The following is a 12796-nucleotide window of genomic DNA, read 5'->3' as shown; positions in this document are numbered from 1 at the left end:
ATATTATAATGCTTGTGGTGATAAGTTGAATGTTATTGAATATTGTGACTTTGATTTTGCTATTGATATTGATAAGGGAAGGTCTTTAACTGTTTGCTGGAAACTTGATTAGTTGGAAGTCTTCTCTTCAACATGTGGTAACCACTGAGGCTGAGTATATTGCCTTGTGTGAGGCTGTTAAAGAAGCTCTTTAGCTTAAGGGTATCCTTGGAGAACTTGGTTTTGGTGATATATGTTCTTTTATACATTGTGATTCTCAAAGTACTGTTTGTCTCTCTAAGAATAACATGTTTCATGAACGTACTAAATATGTGGATGTGAGGTTGCACTTTATTAGGGATATTATCTCCACAGATTTAGTCAAGATTGTTAAGATTGATACATCTATCAATCCTGTTGATAGTTTGACTAAATTAGTACCTATTAACAAGTTCAAATTGCAATGAACATGTTGAAGGTGCTTGTTGTTTAAACCACTCATTTACTTTTTAATTTTCTTGTTTTTTTGGTAGAGTTCTTTGTGATTCAGGTAATTATGCATAGCCAAAATCAGTGTGAAGGTGGAAGATGTTGGAATATCTCTATAGCAAGGGCATTTATGTCATTCTCTTATATAAGAGATATGTGTTATGTTTAGCGTGTCTTGAGGGGCATTTTAGTCATTTCATTTGTTGTAATTATAAACCCCCAAATTAGGGTTTAGGGTTTCATATTTGTGATATCTCTTTGGGTTCATACTCTGCTCTCTGCGTGGTGGTGTGATTCTTCTCTTCTCTCTGTTGCCTCTGGTTTGAGGCTCTCGTAGTGGATCTCTCAGTTGTTTGAAGGCTTCTTGGTCTTCAGTTGGGCCGTTGACTCGTCGGTGGTGTACAAATCAGGTGAGATCGTTTCATGGCTATTGTTCTTGCTATGCCATGGGTTCTTTCTGAATCTCTTGAGAGTTTCATCTTTGAGTTGATGTATTAGCTATTGAGAGTTTCTTTTGTACCCAACTTAACATTGATATTAGTTGTACATATTATCTAGAGCCGTTGGACTCACCCTTAGATGTATGTCATTTGATCGAACTAAGTAAATCTCTATGTCTTTTGTGTTGTTTTGTGTTTGATCCATTGCATATTTGGGTTTATTCCCAACAAGCATTCTTGAGATTCATAGTATCTGTCATGTATCATGAGTTCATGTCAATAAAATGCAGTTTGGAAGTATTGTACAAAGTTGTGAACCAAGCAATCTTTTAACAGGTGGTCATGTTTACACCATAAGCTGATAATTGTATCTTCTTGTAACACTTCACTTTCATTGTTGTTATTGATGCCCATAAATTGGGATTTGAAAGGCAACATCCAGAGTCTGTACCACTCAAAAGGAAAAGAAGCAAGCTGATGTTAGCCAGGTAAATCAGATGAAGAAAATGAAAAAGAATCAAGAGCTAGTATATTATATATCTAGTAGCATCGAATGCAACACCTTGAGTATCCACAATTACAACATCCAAAAAACCTGTACCTCCCCCTTTTTTTCCCCTTCTCCACTCACTTTTTACCTCTTCTCCCCAAAGATGACCAACAAACACTCTCCTCCCCATCTTTTCTTTTCCTTTTTTTCTGTACAAGATTCATCACCCAAATTACGAATACAAAACCCGAACAAAATTAAAAACAAAAAAGGTATTATGTCTCCCACATCTTTCCCCTTTTTCTCTCCCTCCAGCCAATGCCAGATATTAATCTCAGTTTTATTCATTTACAGTACGGAAAAATACTCTCCCCCACTCCTTCCCTCTCCCTCCACTTATATTGATCCTTTTTCGAAACAATAGGAGAAATAGGGAAACTTAAATGTGATTTGAATGTAGTCTCAAATCATAAGCCTAATAATTTACCTAGGCTGTGCCCGTGCCTGAATTGAACGAGATCGTCGAACTAATGGTTCAGTTGTTGGTCTACCCAATAATATACTATGAGACCTGGAGACCATTTCGACCATTGTTGGTGTCTGATAGGACTGCACAAGGCTTGTGCTTTCTGCAGAGTCTCCACGTGTAGTCGCTCGTTGCCATGAATGACAACTCAGACCTGAAAGAACATAAGCTCGTCCAGATGTTTCGTACACTTGCCGGTTTGCCATTCTCTCCCGCATCTCCCTGAGCTCTGCATCCAGAGATACACACAGCCGATCCCCAGCTTGAGCTGATGCAGTTTCTGCCAATGCTTGTTGGCAGCCCTCAAGGATAGAAACAGCACCAGTGAGGTCACCATGCTCAGCTGCAGCTCGTGCCCTTGCCATTGCTTCAGCCGCTTGGAGTCTGTTTCGCTGCCTGTCCACCTCTATGGACACCATTCTTCGGCCAGAGATCTGAGGCCTCTGAATTCTAACCTCATCCCCTTCCAAAGTCAGTCTCTCTTTTGTGACAGGGTCTTTGTAAACACATCGCACCTTCACTAATGACGTCATGTCACTGGACTCACCAACTGCCGGAACATTAACTGACAACAGAAAATCCCTTTCTTCATCTGCATACAGATCTCCAACATCGATATAGCCTGTCCGCGCATCACTCATCACATGGCTAGGATAACTTCCTGCTTTCACTGAACAAAGACGAAGAGCTGGATGTACACATTCCATCTCTACTAGCAACTCCTGAACCACCACACTAAGGAGACCACCTATACACTGTGCAAATGCATCCTGGATCACACCCTCAGCCTCTATGAATGAGAAAGTCCCACCAGAAGTCTCAGAGATTGAGTGCATTGAAGCAGCATCATGGTCCGTACCAAATCCAAATGTATGGACAGGAATCTTATAACCTGCATTACCACCACCACGGATAGAGGATGGGAGGAGAGCCTGGTAATCTTGGCGTGGTTTGGATCCTAAAGGAGCACTTGCAGTATAGGTATCCTGCCCATCAGACAACAATATGATACTGCCAACAGGACTCTTCTCCCTGCGGTCCCCCATTACCTTGGCAGCCTTCCTCAGACCCTCGACAATATTTGTTCCACCATTTGAAACCAGGGAATTCACAGCCTGGAGTGCATGTTGTTTCCCTGCATCTGTCATTCGACGTAGAGAAAATAGACGGCGTGCTGTAGATGAGAAAGCAATGACTGATAGCCTATCAGAAGAGCCAAGGTTCTGTATCACAAATCCCATGGCTCGCTTCAGCAGTGCAAGCTTGGTACCTGCCATGCTGCCACTGACATCAAGCACCGTGACTAGATCAACTGGAGCACGAGAAGTTTGAGGTGTGTCAAGCATCTCAGCTTGACCTCTGCCCCTGCTCTGACCTGGACTTGCACTAGGAGCCTTGAGATGGATAAGAACATCGAAGCTATCAAGGGAAGTCGACCTCAAAACAGCTGATACTTCCGGATATGACTTCAAGTCCATTGGTCTATTGAAATTCATATCAAGATCATCACTAGAAGAAGAGATTTTCTCAGCCAACTGAGGTTGGATATCTAAAGGATCATCATCATTGAATAAAATTGGTTCAGCAGCCTGCATAGGGAATGTCATGTGACGATGAGATGCTTGGCGGGCCGGAGGGAGTCTGCGTATTACAGTCATCCAGGCATCATCCTGGGGCAAATCTATGGGGTTGATTCTTGCCTTCACATTCAGGACACCTGAACTAGGGACTTGAAGAGGGACCTCCTTCCACTTCGCTCTACAAACAGGACATGTTTGACTGCCATGTTTGACATTAGAAGCAATGCATTGGAAATGGAATGCATGTGAACATTCTGCAGTGAAGATGGCAAGGCCATGGCCTGGTGTCATGGTAGCTAGGCAAATCGCACAGGTACTCTGCAAATGAAAGCAATTGATAAGAAAATGCATAACTTCCAATTCAACTAAGATCCTCAATTATTTGACCGATGCAAGGACATTGATCATGTAAATATTGTTCGTCTGTGAGTGGCAGTCTAACAAAAGGCAATCTAAAAACACTTAAGGTCAAAGGAAAACTGAAAATCCATTAAAAATATAAAAAATAAAATAAAAAAAAGGAATTCAAAACATGCATAGCTACTAAGTTTCATGTTTTGCTGCTCTTCACCCTTCTCTACTTCTTTCAGGTCTAACTACTTCTTTGCATGTGTTATCTCTCAGTCTTCTTCTCTGAAACTGTTCTTGTATACATTTACACTGCAGTTCCCATAGGGTTTGAGCTTTCAGGTGAAACAGTAACCTTGTCTAAGAGCAGGGAGGTCATCTGTTCAACCCATGGAAGTGCACAGGAAGTGGGGGTTTTTTTTCCCCCTAACATTGCTTCTCCCTAAGGAGCCCATGATCTGTTCAACCCATGGAAGTGTACAGTATGTTGACGTATACATTTACACTCCTATTCCCTAACAGTTCAAGCTTTTACGTGAAATGGTAGCAAACAGAGACTATTTTTTTTCCTCAAGTTTTAGCTTTGCCTAAATCCGCCATATCTCACACAATACCCACTAAGTTCATCTGAGTTTTAATCTTCTATTTGCACTATTGTTTTTTTCAAATTATGTCAAGAGCTTATTTAAATCAGCAAGTCTTACATGCCCTAGTTTCTGACTTTCCTATTATCAGTCCAACTGTTCCTAATCTGGTATAAATTCGCCTCTTCTGATATAGTTGTAACTCCTTGGGTAATGATGATATTTTGTCCCTTCCCTAAAAATACAGTTCAGGCTGATAAAATCTTTACAATCTACAGTTGAACAGTTTAGTTTTCCCTTCTGACTCTGAGCTTTCATAAGTATTTACTGTTAAGTACAACGTCAAGGTACCGTTTGGTAATTTACCAAAATAACTGATTTCTTCACACGACTCTATTAATGAATATTTGCTTATTCTTCAAGCTCTTCAATCTGATCTTGGTTATTAGAGTGGCAACACCCTCCATAATCTTGAGATTCGAGACATTGAATTACAAAAGTGGTTTAATTAATAATCTTGATATTAAAAAAAAAAAAAAAAGGCAGATAAAAAGTAAACTTGGAGAGAAATTCATCATATATTTCAAGCAGCACCTGTTTTGATTTTCCAAATTCATAGCATTACTGCTTCAACGGATCTGTGCTCTACCAAAGAAGTCACGTTCTTCATACATTGGGATTTATCAAAATGCATAATTTTGAAAAAAAGCAAGTTTTGATAAACACAACCAATCAAAAATACTTGTTCGTCTGTAAAAAATTTAAGCCAGAGCATTTGTTGTAAGAAATAAAGCCCAGAGACTTAGGAAAAGAGAAAAAGTAAACACTAAGCTTTTTATAGATGATAGGGTCATATACGTATGACTTTTGAAAAGTAAGGTAACTAAGCAACTTATAATAATGATGAAACGCTTTCAAGACAATCAGTTCATCCATGGAAAGAAGGGGAAGTCAGGAATTACTGTAAGATATTTATTTCTTTCATCTCTATCATTAGTCTTTAACTTTGGTGAAAATTCTGCTGAAAAATAGCAATTAAGTGTTTACCCTACACAGCCTTTTAAAAGTAAGTACCAGTAAAACAGAGGAGGACTACATATGGAAGAGTGTAGTTGCTGACCAGAGAAGCTACTTTCCCTTCTAGGGATAGATAAAAAGTAAGGTACCTTGAAGTTTTCCTTTTCAAATAAGCCAAACGACAATGGACCTTAAAGGAGCAAGAACGCTTTACCCCCACAAGAGAGTGTGGGGAAAACAACAAAGACAGCAATCAATCAACTCCAGTGTATGATAAGATTCTCTCTTGAATTATTGGGGGATGAAAATTGAGGCAGGGCTGTGAAAAATTAGAACTTGGAAAGAAAAAAATTCATTTGGCTTTGCTAATTAACCCTACAAAGTGCAAAACAGAAATAAAATTGAACAATCAGAAATTTAATCTAAGGAAAGAGAAAAAAAAAAGTCACACGAAAACGGGAAAAAAAGAATCAATCAGGAAGAAACTATCAAAGGCAGTAAGTCAAAAACTTGTAGCAGATGTAGCAAATAACTGAAGCTGTAAAATCATAAACAGTCTAACAACATTCCAAGCGTTCTTCACCAGCACAAGCTATCTCCACAATCTATCATTAGATGGAAAGAGTACGAGAATCAGCTAAATTACGTGGATAATATCAACACAAAGCAGTCAATCGGCGGCTAGAGGGTGGATGAAAGAATCAAACCTTCATGGATCCCTTGCCATATTTCGATATTCGAAGACCAGACGAAGACGGTATCGGCGTAGTCGGCATAGCCGGTCGAGAATCTGTGTTCCTGGACACCGAAGGAGGCGAAGATACATCAGATAACCGCCCACCACCAGCAGCTTCAACAGACGGTGGTGAATCATCCGAGGTCCTCGGAACAAAAACGCACAGATTTAAACCGAGAGCTACCTTCGCTTTTCTCCATTTACTTTCCATTTGACTAAGATCTGATCCTCTCCTACGAAAGAAGAGCTCTTCAAACCGTTCCTCACAAAATTCTTCTTCTGCAAGTCCTTTCAATAGTTTCTGAGATCATGCACCTTCTCAATTAACTCTCGCCAAGTCTTTCAGCTAAGGATTTCTATACACACAAAATGCTTTCCTTCTCTTTATCTTCTTCTCCACTTTTTCCTCGAATGATTTTCTAAAACGAAGAGATTCCAATCAGAGTTTGAAGATCCACAAAACATAAAAAGGAGAAGCGGAACACAGAAACCAAAGAGCTTTGAACGAAGGAATGTGAAGAGACCAGATGAAACCATTACTGTATCTTTTACTTTTTATTTTTATATTTATTAGAACTTCAACGTTTTGAAAGAAGAGAAAAAAACTCAAAAGAGATTACAACACTAACCATGTCAAAAAAAAGCCTTAGAATCATAAAAAGAAGAAACAAAACAAAACAACCAAACTTGCTTTGTTGAGTTTGTTATCTTCTCCTTTACCACCATTAAAGCTCTGGTTTTGACCTTCACAAGAGCTCCAGCCGCCTTTTTGTTAAGCTAAAGAGTAAAGAGCAAAGAGCTTTGTTTTCTGATACGGTTCCTATTCAGTTTCAGGTTGAACATGTAAAGCTAAGTGGAAGGTAGGTATTATAATCAAAATTCCTGATTGAATTTCCAAATTAACCCTTATATAGTCATATATTATCGTAAATGCCACTCCTCTGGCGCGTCTTTTTCTCCGTCGCTGTCATAAATTATTAATAAACAAAAATCTGGTGGGTCCCTTAAAGACGACAAGTATATTCAAAGGGCTCTTAACTTCAATCTAGCAAAGATCCGAACTCGAGATCTCAATTCTCAATACGAAACCGACACCAAATCCAATAAATCGGTTTGGAGGGTCAGGTCATTTATTATAATTTCTCATTATGATTTCTTATCTTATAAAAGTTGGCTGGTGTTGCAGGTTTGGGGGGACCGGTGACCCGTGACTAGGGATCCGGAACCTGGGACCCAGGACCCGGGACATGGGACCAGAACCCGTGACCATGTGGGACCAAGACCCGAAACCATGTGGGACTGGGACCCATGACCCGGGCCCTGGGGTCTGGTTTCATTGACCCATAGCATGTATCACGCTGGTAGCTATAGTTGTAAAATGTGTGCTAGGTTACCAAAGAAAAGTAAAAATGTGTCTTTGATGTGTCTCGAATTCTTGAGTTGAATTCAATTTAGTTTAAATTTATATTAATTAAAAAATTATTGATTTGATATTTAGTACTTTTGATTTAATTTCTTGTTTGTAATGCATTACAAACATATGATTTTCTTAATTTTTTTCAGTTTTTATTCAACTTTTATCTTTATAATCTAACTTGAAACATGCTAATAGGGTTTGACTATATTGCCTCCTTATTAGAAATTAAAAAAAAAATGTTTTTTTATATTCAAACATCTAAAATCTGAAATTAAAAAAATAAAGAAATTATAGAATTTCTAGGATTTTAAATACTTGTAATACTAATACCAAACATATAATGGATTTTTTTAAAATTATATTTAGATTTAGATATTGTAAGAACAAATTAAGTATTATGTTAATGGATAATGTCTGAAAAAATTCAAACTTTTTAATATAAAAACAATTTACATGTTGGATTATAATATTAGAGCAAATGATATTAACTAACAAAAATGGAATATGGGGTCATGCATTAGTAATACTTTAAATTATAATGATACGAATTAGATATGTACGAATGTCAAGAATCATGTTGATGGGGGACTATTGCTTAAGGAAGCATGGGGTCCAATGTTTATCCCATACTCTTTAAACCATTTACAAAGTGTATATTGCTTTCGTTGCTTTTGATAAAAATTAAATATGACAAAAGAAAGTAGTAAATAAATAATTCTTGTTCAACCCCGACATGATGTTGAACAATCGTTTACGCTCTAATTGCTTAAAAGAAAAGGAAAAGAAATAAAAGTGAATGATTATCATTGCATAACTTACTCAAAACGATTATTTGGTATTTGGTTGATATACTTGGATGAGAATTAGATCTTTTTCCCTTCTACTGTTACTAATCCCAAAAAAACAAAAAATAATAAAAGGAAGAAAGATTTAGATTTTTTTCCCTTCCAAATAAAAAAAAAATTTAGTTGAAAAATAGATTTTTATATTTGTTAACATTTTCAAGTCAAATCGATTTGGTTGCAAATTTTTAAACAATACAACCTATAGAAATGTTTGGTATATTAATTGCAAAATCAATTAAAGATGTGGGCATGTGAGATATTTGTGTTAAACCATGTTGTCACTCCTCACATTAGGGTTGCGTGTTATCAACTGATCAGGGAAAGTTCGTTGCTACTCAAGCAAAGTTCAAACGAGGGTCTACAGTTTTCTTGTAGAACTCAAGGTTGTTACAGATGGTCTTGTTCTAGCCCAGCTACGTCAAATGTCGAAGGTGGTAGTAAATTCAGACAGTAACTCTGCTATCAAAGCCCTTAATAGACAGACTCATTCATTTGACTAGACAAATTGTAGTGTGTTTGAGGAAATGGTAAGACTATAATCCAAATTTAGTTCTGTGTGTTTTGTTTTTGTTAATAAATCCAATAACTTGTTTGTTCACTAACTATTGTCTTGAGAGGATGTAGAATATTTTCATTGTTTCATATCTGGTGGAATGTTCCACTTGTTTGTTTGTTGAAAACTCTTTTCTATCCCGTAAAATAGTTAGTATGGATCTAATATAAGTCTAGTTGTGTCTAAAAAATTAATAGTTCTCATCATTTCGTGTCACGTCGATCAAAAAAATTTCAATTCTTTGATAAGGTCAAGAGATAGAAACCTCTGAGGATCAGGGGCAAAGCTAAATAAGCCTGGACAAACTCAATTTTTTTTAAAATGATCTTAAATCTCAATTATATCCAAATCCATAGAATGCAATTCCCATTATGAAATAAATATACGATGTGTACGTGGTGCGCGCAAGCTGGCCCGGATGAACCTTGGATCCAAAAAAATATATATAAGGATATGTAAAATAATTACCATATAAAAAATGTTCCTAAATCTTGAAAATACCACCCATCCTCATAAGCCACGTCAGCATGTCTGATTACACATGTTGCATGCTTCCATACATGGATGCATGGATGAGGGGATCGTCATGGGAAAGATAAACCTATCTCTCTATTGGTGAAGAGTAAAAGCAAGGGCTAATGGATGGATTAGGTTTGACTTTTCTTGATCATGATCTCAGTATTTTCGGCATGCCCTAATAATATAATGTTAAATAATAAATTATTATTATTACGATTTAAAGAGTGAATAATAGATGACAAGATGAATAGTGTAAGAGGTTTTGTGAGACAATCCATTAATTTTAAATTCTAGTATTGTCTATAAATACTAGTTAGAAGTAGCAAATTAGGTATCGTAAACTATAGGTTTGGATTCGATTATGTCAGATGATATATTATGTAATACCCTCATCTCTAATATATAAAAAATTACTTGTTTCAAAAAATGTTAGAAGTTCATGAATGTACGTATAACGCTTTAAGCAATTATGTGCTTAAAACCTGATGCGTCACAGTTATATAGCTGCTCCCGACTAAACCTTCTCTCGTTCTTGGGACAATGAATCCTACAAAAAGGGTTAGACGCGAGCCGGCTCGTGTGCCGGGCAACCGCCTCCAATGGCTTAATTAGACGGTGAACAAGTTAAAGTCTCGTGCAAGAGCGCACAAGACTATATTCAAAATGTATTGAATGCTTACTAGAGGGGCGAGTCTTTGCTTTTAAACTGTAAGTGTTACCTTTTACTGATTTGGTAGTTTATCCGACGAAGGGTTGTTGATTCTCCTGGGATTATGCCTCCTTGTCGTTGGCCCTGCTCAATCGGCTGCTGAGTTGGTTTTCCATATTAAGAGTGGTTGCCATATAAGTCCAGCGATATGTAACGCCTTGATCAAGTTGGTCGGTAACCTGTCCGGCTATATGACATGTTAAGCCCCTACCTGGGTCTGAGCCAGTCGAGTAGAAAACTCCCGTATCAAAACCAAACTCTAACAATGTATACTCTCATTGCCTCTCATTTCACTCTAATAATAATGGTCATTGGTGAAAGTTTTACTTCTAAGAATAACAAACCCCCGTACAAATATAAGTAAAGGGAAGAACGGAGATGCATAAGAGAACGGTAACAAATACATGCATCTATAAAATTAAGATTTCCATCTTACATAAAGTGGAACCTTTCCCTTATTTTATTTCATATATATAAATTAGATGTAGAAGCTAATCAAGCTATACTCTTGGATGAACTTGTTCCTTAATAAATTTTTTGTAACCCAAATCACATATGGCATAGTAATGGTCATAAAAGAGGAAAGCGAAAGAAAATGAGTAAGATGCCCTATTGAATCAAAAGTGGGAGACAACCCATGGCCCTAACCAACCCTTGTTGGGGTCTCCATTCTCCACTATAGAGCCCTAGAAAGGCATGCCCTTCCCCACCTTTTAGGTTGACTTGCCCTAGAAAGTGAAGCAAACTTAGGGGCTAGTAAAAGAAAAAGGAAATCTAAAACCCACCAAGAAGAAGGACCTATTTTGGATTCATTTGTTAAATATATGCTTCTTCCCCTATTCACCACCCTAGAATCTCTGAGTTTTCATGGGCAAGCAAGGTTAAATAGCGTATGAACTCTCATAAAGGTGGGTAGAGAGTGGAATTTGAAAAGAGAAAGTAGCTAGTGAGTCCACTGTGTTGGACCCTAGTCCATATTCTCTTGTTGGGAAGGAATAATTTTAGATGTAAAAGAGAAGGTTTCCTTTTAAAAGGTTGTCTAGTCTACTCTAGCTTCCTCTGTGGAGTAATAAATAAAATAAGTTGGTGGAAGAACAACAGATAAACTCCACTCAAATCTAGTAAGTATCATGTGCAGTCTATGACTATTCTCTCTCTCTTCAAAGGTGAGGAATCTGAGTTGGGGAAAGCAGAATAAGTAAATCATTGAATGCTGCAATTGACCTTACAAGATTGATTACTAGTAAGTTATCTACAATTAAATCCAACCCCTTCAGCCATCTTCTACCTATACATAGTTGAAAACTGATCACCACCGCGTCGTCGGAAACCACTCCACTCCCTCGACAACCAGTTGCCTCCACATTTTTCTACCGACGACCACCCCACCCCCATATTTCAGTTTTGAACTCTGCAATTCTTTTTTCTTTGGGTAAAATGGACGTACTCTTCTGGGTTTGAAAATCAGTAGATTATGAGCAAATCCGTCCGTGTTGTTCTTGAACTCCTTTGAATAGACAGTAGCAGCAACCTTATTGCCTGTTGAATGATGGAAAAAATGTCCATGTTTGATGTCAAAAATTTCCTCTATTGGTAGCACACCTAAAAATAGATGAACCATCTCACCTAGAAACCACATAAAAAAAAAAAAAAGAGAACCTTAAGAAGCACACCTAGAAATATGTAGAACACTGAGGGAGAATCACTACGTTGCTTGATTTCTACTTCGTAGGGAACTCTTATAGATAGTGGGAAGATGGAACAACTTTGAAGCTTTCAAATCTAGTTTTCGACGGTGGAGGGGGGGCGGTTGTCAATTTCTTGCGAGGTGTAGGTAGAAGATGGGTAACGGGAGAATCCCTATACTCATCTAGGGTTGGATATGGAAGAATATCAAATTGGGGGCATTATTGTTATTTTTTTGTCCGGAGGGCATTTAGGTAATTTGAAATTTAAATTTTAAATAACTTAAATAACTAAAAGAGCAATTAAATAATTTTACTAACCATTTAACAGCATAATTAAGTGTAGATAACTTATAATTATGCATGTGGGTGCCATATAATTTTAGAAATAATAGTGGTTTGTCACTAATTTCACCCAAAAAATTATGAGTGCTTTGTAATTTTCAAAAAAAAAAAAAAGGAAAAGAAAGCCCACCACCGCCTTTGTGGGTCCAGATTCTTTACCCCGGGCTCCACTAGGTCTAGATCAAGAATTCCAACGCACCGCACCCGGTACACAGCTTCTTCCATTAATACAAGGGCGGCAGACTAGTTTCATTATTCGATCCTCTCCACATGATGATATCTATTCCCAGAAACAAAGAATCCGATTAGCTCCAATATGCTTTTTTCACTTTCTTCTGAGCTCGATTTCAGTGTTGCACATTAATTGCACAATACCCTAGTAAAATCTCATTATTAGAATTTAAAGGTGGGTTTCCATACTAATGTATGGTGGGTCCACCTCTACCCGTGAAGATAAGGCATTCGAATTTGCATGGTTGCGACCCTAATGTATAATGCAGACCAGCACGGTGTCCATTCTTAAATTCTTTTTCT

The 12796-nt window shown here is 37.5% G+C and overlaps 1 protein-coding gene across 2 annotated transcripts; it reads right to left on the bottom strand.

The window, feature by feature from the left end:
- Positions 1–876: 876 nt before the first annotated feature.
- On the bottom strand, positions 877–7014 carry LOC149023500 (E3 ubiquitin-protein ligase WAV3-like). 2 transcript variants are annotated; one of them, XM_089144035.1, is made up of 3 exons: positions 6819–7014; positions 6161–6608; positions 877–3822 (listed from the first exon to the last, which is right to left on the bottom strand). In XM_089144035.1, exons 2-3 carry the CDS (start codon positions 6398–6400, stop codon positions 1882–1884), a joined length of 2181 nt encoding a protein of 726 aa, XP_089000161.1. In that variant the 5' UTR covers positions 6401–6608; positions 6819–7014; the 3' UTR covers positions 877–1881. The 2 variants fall into 2 exon arrangements, with proteins under 2 accessions (XP_089000161.1, XP_089000162.1); XM_089144036.1 differs by lacking the exon at positions 6819–7014 and having other exon boundaries at positions 6161–6812.
- Between the last annotated feature and the right edge of the window lie 5782 nt (positions 7015–12796).

The sequence above is a fragment of the Hakea prostrata genome, chromosome 2 (genome assembly GCF_041222555.1).
Source record: "Hakea prostrata isolate BN-2017 chromosome 2, UWA_Hpros_2, whole genome shotgun sequence".
NCBI lineage: Eukaryota > Viridiplantae > Streptophyta > Magnoliopsida > Proteales > Proteaceae > Hakea > Hakea prostrata.
Note: the sequence above shows the minus strand (reverse complement) of the source record. Positions and strands in the feature narration are given on the sequence as shown.

Coding starts and splice junctions, on each gene's coding strand:
- LOC149023500 (XM_089144035.1), bottom strand. CDS start 6,400: ATGGAAAGTAAATGGAGAAAAGCGAAGGTAGCTCTCGGTTTAAATCTG. Junction 3,823..6,160: donor ATGGCAAGGGATCCATGAAG/GTTTGATTCTTT, acceptor TTTCATTTGCAG/AGTACCTGTGCGATTTGCCT.